The sequence below is a fragment of the Eubalaena glacialis genome, chromosome 18 (genome assembly GCF_028564815.1).
Source record: "Eubalaena glacialis isolate mEubGla1 chromosome 18, mEubGla1.1.hap2.+ XY, whole genome shotgun sequence".
NCBI classification, from domain to species: domain Eukaryota; kingdom Metazoa; phylum Chordata; class Mammalia; order Artiodactyla; family Balaenidae; genus Eubalaena; species Eubalaena glacialis.
Genome location: NC_083733.1, coordinates 28,328,499 through 28,335,824, shown reverse-complemented (window position 1 = coordinate 28,335,824; position 7,326 = coordinate 28,328,499). Strand labels below are relative to the sequence as shown.

General features: G+C 40.7%; 1 protein-coding gene across 12 annotated transcripts in view; it reads right to left on the bottom strand.

Annotated features, from left to right (window-relative positions):
• Positions 1-321: 321 nt before the first annotated feature.
• PSME3IP1 (proteasome activator subunit 3 interacting protein 1) overlaps positions 322-7,326 on the bottom strand; it is a 44,941-nt gene continuing 37,936 nt past the window's right edge. For all 12 annotated transcript variants that reach the window (XM_061174000.1, XM_061173997.1, XM_061174001.1 and 9 more), the window contains one exon: positions 322-1,366. In XM_061174000.1, the coding sequence (XP_061029983.1) occupies positions 1,149-1,366 (218 nt within the window). In that variant the 3' untranslated portion in view covers positions 322-1,148. The remainder of the gene's footprint in view (positions 1,367-7,326) is intronic.

Below are 7,326 nucleotides of genomic sequence, written 5' to 3'. Positions count from 1 at the left end.
AAAGAACCGCACAGGCTCACTCTTCTGAAGCAGGGGAGCCTACAGCTTTTTGTTGTTGTTGTTAAAAGCTCATGGCCTACCTCTGTCCTCAGGGCCTCCATACCTTGTCTCCCCCTGCCCTTCCCTCCCTCCCAAAGGGAGAGCTCCTGCCTCCCTTTAGGGGATGGAGGTGAAGCAGCACCTCTGGGTCTTGGCTGCTCTGTATGGGAAGGGAAGAGCAGGAAGGGCAGCAGGTCAAAGCAGAGGAAAGGACAAGCGTAGCACCTTTAGGCTAGAAACAGCTTCCACAGTTAGAAGCCACAACTAGAAATGTAGCCAACAGAGAGGGGCCTCAACAGGTTGTAGCTAGAATATGCAGGTGGGTCGCACTGGCTTGCAATATTAGAATTCCAGGAGCTGCCAGAAATAAGTTACCTCGTCCACACACCTACCAGCACTTCTGATTTCTGGCTACAACAAAATAAGGCCTATGTTTGTTTCTTTAAGGTTTAGTGTCTTAAATGGGATTAGGTGGAGGGAGAAGGAATAGCCAAGGGTAAGGGAAAACTTCACAATGAACGATGAGTGTTAAGTGACACCCCCTGCGGATGTAGTTTAGAACCTTTACTTAGTCACACAACATCAAGAATAGGTTAGTTCCAGGGCAGTGCGCCATTCCATCACCTGGGACCTCCTCTCCCGCCTGCACACCCCACAACACAGTATAGTCAAACGGCGCCTTCGTCTAGAATAGAATGTTTAAATGATACCCGTTCAATAACTGTCCTTGCTTCTTTGTGGTGTTGGGAAAGGAAAAAAAAAGAAACAAAAAACAAAAAAACAAGAAAGCAACAGAACCCAAACCCTTTGCAAGCTGCTTGGTACCTATCTTCCCAGGGCATTTTTAGTGGAATTTCTGCTGGGCCCTACTAAATCAGTGAGGACAGAAGCCGTGAGACAGGTTTGGGCATCTGTACTGGAGTAGAAAGAGAAAACAAACACAAGTCGGGCCACAAGTGGATTCTGGACATTTTTAGATGAGGTTAAAAACGTCATGGTGTGCACAGGGAGCAGGCAAAGGACTTTTCTGTGGGAGGCAATGCCTGCAGGCAGAATAAACTGTCCAGTCTACTCTTGGGGAGGAGCTCCCTGCGGTAAGAACAGAGGAACTAGGGGGCCTCGAGGAAGGTGTTGGTTCGGAAGATGGAGGAGACGATCTTGCCGGTGGCATTGATGGTGCCTTCGCTGTCTGAGCTGGACTCAGAGTCGCTGCTCCCAGAGTAGGCGCCCAAACCTGGGAGGATGCCGATACAGACGGCAGCGGAGGGGCAGTGGATGGAGGGACCACTCAGAGATGTGCTTCCAAGAGACACGCAGGACGGGGCTTCTGCAAAAAAGGAGGCAGGACTGTTACTTCATCACCCTTTTCCAAAGGTGATGGTGTGCTTTCCATGTGTAGAGGGCTTTATGTTGGAAGCCTCAAAACAACCCTATGCAGTCGACACTATCATCATCTTCATCTTAATGTTCCTCGTTTACAACTGAGAAAACTGAAGCCACAGCAGAGAACATTTTAAGACCATGCAGAATATCACCAAGTAGCTGGGGCTCTTTTTGCCCCAGGAAACCCAGAGTTACAGCAGAACCTCCATGACAGAAAGCCTCAACCTAGAAAACACAGGACTTGAAGGTTAGAGGAAAAGTTAAGGACTCTCCTCCATCCCTTCTTCTTCCCTGTTTCCAGCCTCATTTAATCACTACAACAACCTGGTATATAGGGATCCCCCATTTTGCTGATGAGGGAGGTCCAAAACCCAGCTAAAGTTAAAGGCCACTTAGAGTAGAAAACATTAAACTAAATTTGAATCAAAAGATAATGTACTAAAATGATCCCAGAGCTCACTGCAGAGTAAGGGTTGGAATTCAAACACTGTATCAGGCTGACAAGCATATTACCTTCTAGGGTTTTGCCTTAACAAACCCCTAACACTTCATGTAAATGTGAAAAGGATACATGGTTCCAAGTATATGAAATCAGGAGTAAGTAAAAAATATCACTGAGAAGCAAAGAGAGATCTCCAACAGCCAGTACACATAGTTCATTTGCTTATACAGGAAGTACTAATAAGGGGAAAGGAAGCTGCTAAAGATAAGTAATGTGAAAACATGGAGATGTAGAAAAGTGAGAGCTCACAATGATTGCAGAGGCTACAAGAGGTAACAAAGGCTACAAGAAAACAGGCAAATATTTACAATAAGTATCACAAAAGCTAATTTCTTTACGATATAAAGAGTTCTTCCAAAACCAACAACAAACCAACAACTGAACAGAAAAGTAGACAGAAGACACGAATAGTTCACAGAAAAAGAAACAAATGACTTTTAAACATAGGAGAATAAACAATATATACGGAGGAATAGGCATCTATATATGTTGCTGAGGGAATGTAGGACTATTTGGCTAAGTCCTTCACACTTAAATGATGTTCATGCAGCACTGTTGAGAGTAGAAACCAAAAGGTTCATTAATAGAGGACCAGTGTAATGGACTAGTATTCAGCCATTAAGAAGAATAAAGCATCTGTGTGTGTACTGGTATTGAATGATCTCTAAGATACCATGTGTTAAATGAAAGAGGCAGGGTGAGTACAAGTTATAATCTGGGGGGGGGGGGGACATTAAATATGCATGATAATGTATGAAAAAATACATTAAAAACTGGTAACAGCGCCTGCTCTGGGGAGAGCAACTGAGTGGCTAAGGACCAGGGGAGACTTAACTTTTTATTCCACACTCTTGTGTCCCTTTTCAATTTACTATTAGGTGCATATAACTACCTATTTAGACAATTTTTAAGAAAGCCAAATGCCACAATTCAAAGAGTATCCTAGGCCATTTAATTCAGAAGGAACAGCCCCTCTTACCTCTGTAATCCCTGTATTATAGCCAAGAAGGCTGTAGAAGACTGACAGTCCTAATGGCTATCTTCTCCTTATCCACATTCTCCTCAGACTGTAAGTCTCTGGAGGGCAAGGGCTCCTTCTTCTCTATCCCATCCCCTGGGCATAGAGCAGAGGGCCTGGCACAGAGCAGGCCAACATTCACAATGTGTGAGAATGCAGGAAAATGCGTAACAGAGTTTCACTGCAAATGGCTAAATTTTGGGGGTGGGGGTGGGGGGAATGTGAAAATTTGGGACATAACATCAAATTATAAACCATTCATTACCTGAACATTCATTGTATTACTATTTTCACACATACAAGGATACTTTCAGTATTCTGTGAGAAAAATTGGGTTGTTTAAAAAAAAACAAAACAAAACCCTGATATCATAAGGGTATGAATCAGTTACTTAGAAAAGTAATTTATGTGAAGTTATTCAGTGAAATGTGTCCTTTTACTAAGTATTTCAAGGGTGAATTTAATTTTAGGGTCTATCTTAGAAAAGAAAGATCAAGTTCAGAATACCTGTGGAGGACTAGAGCCGGCCTAAGGGAAGGATGGAAGCCAGCCACAGAAATGTAACCAAAGGAATCTGGACCACAGGGGCATTAGCAGAGTTTAAGCAAAAGGACCAAATCTCCCAATTATCTAGGAAGTTTCAAGAAAGAAAAGAGATTGCAACTCTAACAAATTTCATTCCAAAAGCAGTTAACTGGGACTTCCCTGGCAGTCCAGTGGTTAAGACTTTGCCTTCCAGTGTAGGAGGTACAGGTTCGATCCCTGGTCGGACAACTAAGATCCCACATGCCTCGGGGCCAAAAAATCAAAACATAAAATATTGTAACAAACTCAATAAAGACTTTAAAAAAAACAAAAACAAAAGCAGTTAACTGTCCACAGAGAACAAAATGGTGCTGTCTGATCTCGCCCATTTGGTGAAGTTTCCTGCCAACTTCTGCGTTTGCAGGACCACACTGTCATACCAAATTAACATTGAAAATTACTAATGGAGAATGTTCTTGGGATTCAGACAGACACGTGACTTGAGAGTAGATGGGACCAACTTGTGTGTTCACTGGCTCTGCTCAGAGCTTAAGTCAGAGCCTCCAGTGGGGGAAGGCTGAATCTCCGTAAGGACTACAGAGCTATCTTCTGGGGGACTAAAGGGGCAAGTCTTCTACTGCCGAGGTCAAGACTAACAGAAGCTTCAGGGGATAGTCTTCCTGTGGGACCTTAGCTCCTAGCAAAAGAGGATATTTCTTGTCCAGTTTCTGCTATAAGAATGAAGGGATTTAGAATGACAAAAACAAGATGGCTCTTAAATACAAGTGTCTGCCTGAGAGAATTTAAAGCAGCCATACAAGTTTCCCTTTCCATTAATTGATATACATAATTCCTATTAGGGAATAAGCACCAGACACAGGGCTACTAGGTAACTAGTTGAAATATATTTTAGATTTCTATGAAGTTTTATATACCTCTGTGTATGTGTGCACACACAGTATATACTTATCCTATTTAAGCAGCCACAGTTTAACAAGTTTTTTATATATTAAAAAGATCCCAGTTAAATGGAACTCTTACACTGCTGATGGGAATGTAAACTGGAATAACTTCTTAGCAGGGCAATTTGGCAATATTTTTCTAAGTTACAAATGTATATCTGACTCAATAATTCTACTTCTAAGTATTTAACCTGACATATTGTGAATGTGAAAAATGATGCATGTACAGGGTCATTTAATGAAACATCATAATAGAGAAAGAATGGAAACAATCTAAATGTTCATCAATAAAAAACGAAATAAATATACTATGGTACAACCATACAATGGATTACTACACAGCCTTAAAAAGGAATGAAGAAGCTCTTTATGCACAGGTGTGCTATGATTCCCAAGGTAAGTAAGCAATGAACAGAAGAGTATGTTAATTAAAATAATGATGATGATAGGAAATGCAAAACAACATATGAAGTAAATCTTGCCAAAAAATCAACGTGAATTGACCAAGCTCTAGACCTAATTACCATTTTATAGGAAACACAGGATATAAAGGAATCCCATGGGGATGCAATTAGCAAAATCTAGAGTGCGGGAAACTCCACAGGGCAGAGGCCCAGTTTCTTCACAAGTAAAATATAAAGGAAACAAAAAATAAATTAAGAAAGAGGAAGAACCCATAGGTTAAATGAGACTTAAAAGACAGATTAGCCTACTGTTAAGATGCCATAAAATGGCAATTTTCCCAAACTGATCAACAGATTCAAGCAATCCCTATCAAAATCCCAGCTGCCTGAATTGACAAGTTGATCCCAAAATTCATATGGAAATGCAAGGGACCTCAAATAGCAAACAATATTGAAAAAGAACAAACTTGAAGGACTGACACTTCCTGGTTTCAAAACCTACTACAAAGCTAGAATGATCAAAACTGTGTGGTAGGGAATTCCCTGGCAGTCCCGTGGTTAGGACTCCGTGCTCTCACTGCCAAGGGCCTGGGTTCAATCTCTGGTCAGGGAACTAAGATCCCACAAGCCGTGCAGCATGGCCAAAAAATAAAACAAAACAAAAACAAACAAACAAAAACAAAACTGTGTGGTGATGGCATAAGGATAGACACACAAATCAATGGAAGAGAAAAGTGAGTCCAGAAATAAACCCAAACATGCTGTTCAACTGATTTTCAACAAAGTGTCATGACAATTCAGTGGGAGAAAAAAACAGTCCTTTCAACAAATGATTGAGTCAAAAAATTAACACAAAATGGGTCAAAGATCAAAATGTAAGTATAAAACTCTTTAAAAAAAATGTAAGCGTAAATCTTCATGACCATGAATTAGGCAACTGTTTCTTAGATATGACACTTAAAGTACAAGCAACCAAAGAAAAAATAAATTGATGTCATCAAAATGTAAAACTTTTGTGCTCCAAAGAACACTATCAAGAAAGTGAAAGTACAACCCACAGAAAGAGACAATATTTATAAATCATCTATCTGACAAGTGTCTAGCATCCAGAACATATAAAGAACACTTACAACTCAAAAATAAAAAGACAAATAACCCAATTTTAAAATAGGCTCAGGATATGAGTAGGTATTTCTCTAAAGAAGATAAACAAATGGCCATTAAGTACACAATGCCAACATCATTAGTCATTAGGGAAACCCCAATCAGAACCACAATAAAGTATCACTTCACACCCAATGGATGGATATAAGAAATACAATAACAACTGTTGATAAGGATGTAAAGAAACTGAAACGCTCATATACTGCTGGTAGAATATAAAAATGGTGCAGCTACAGTGGAAAACAGTGTGGCAGTTCCTCAAAAAGTTAAACATAGATTTACTGTATGACCCAGCAATTCCACTCTTAGGTATATACCCAAGAGAACCGAAAACAGTTTTTCACACAAAAACTTGGATATGAATGTTCACAGCAGCATGGTTTGTAACAGCCCAAACGTGGAAACAACCCAAATGTTCATCAATTGATGAGTGGACAAAAAGGTGGCATACCATAAATACATGCCACAACATGAACTATGAAAACATTATGTTACATGAAAAGAAGTCAGACACAAAAGGCCCTATATTGCATGATTTCATTTATAAAAAATGTCCAGAAAAGGCAAATCCATAGAGACAGAAGTTGATTGGTGGTTGCTGGTGGCTGTGGAGAGGGAAGAATGGGGAATAACTGCTAATGGGCACGGAGCTTCTTTTTGCGGTGATGAAAATGTTCTGGAATTAGATAGTGGTGATAAATACACATTCTTCTGAACATATTAAAAACCACTGAACTGTATCCTTTAAAAGGGTGAATTTTATGGTATGTGAATTATATCTCAATCATTTTTTTAAGCCATATAAGCCAAATACAATGTCTAATCCTTCCTTGGATACTAATTTTTTTAAAAAACCAATTGTCGGATCGGAATAAAAATGGTGGAGTAGCAGGATGTGGAACTCACCTCTTCCCACAAATATATCAAGAATACATCTACAAATGGAACAGTTCTCATAGAACACCTACTGAACACTAGCAGAAGACCTCAAACACCTGAAAGGACAAAAAAGATCTCCATGTAACCAGGTAGGACAAAAGGAAAAAAAAAAAGAGCGAGAAAGTGGGACGGGTCTGGCACCCCTGGGAGGGAGCTGAAGGAGAGTAGAGGTTCCTACACCCTGGGAAGTCCCCTCATGGGCGGGGAGATCAGCTGGGACAAAAAAGAAGCTTCAGAGGCTCAGAGGGAGAGCGCAACAACTAGTTAGTGGCAGGCAGGACAGAGAGAGACCTACACAGACAGTCTGTGTCACCACTCTGCACACCCCAGCCTGAGAGGCATGTCCACTGGTATGGGCAGGGGCTGGGTGCTGGAACACAGGGTTTAGAG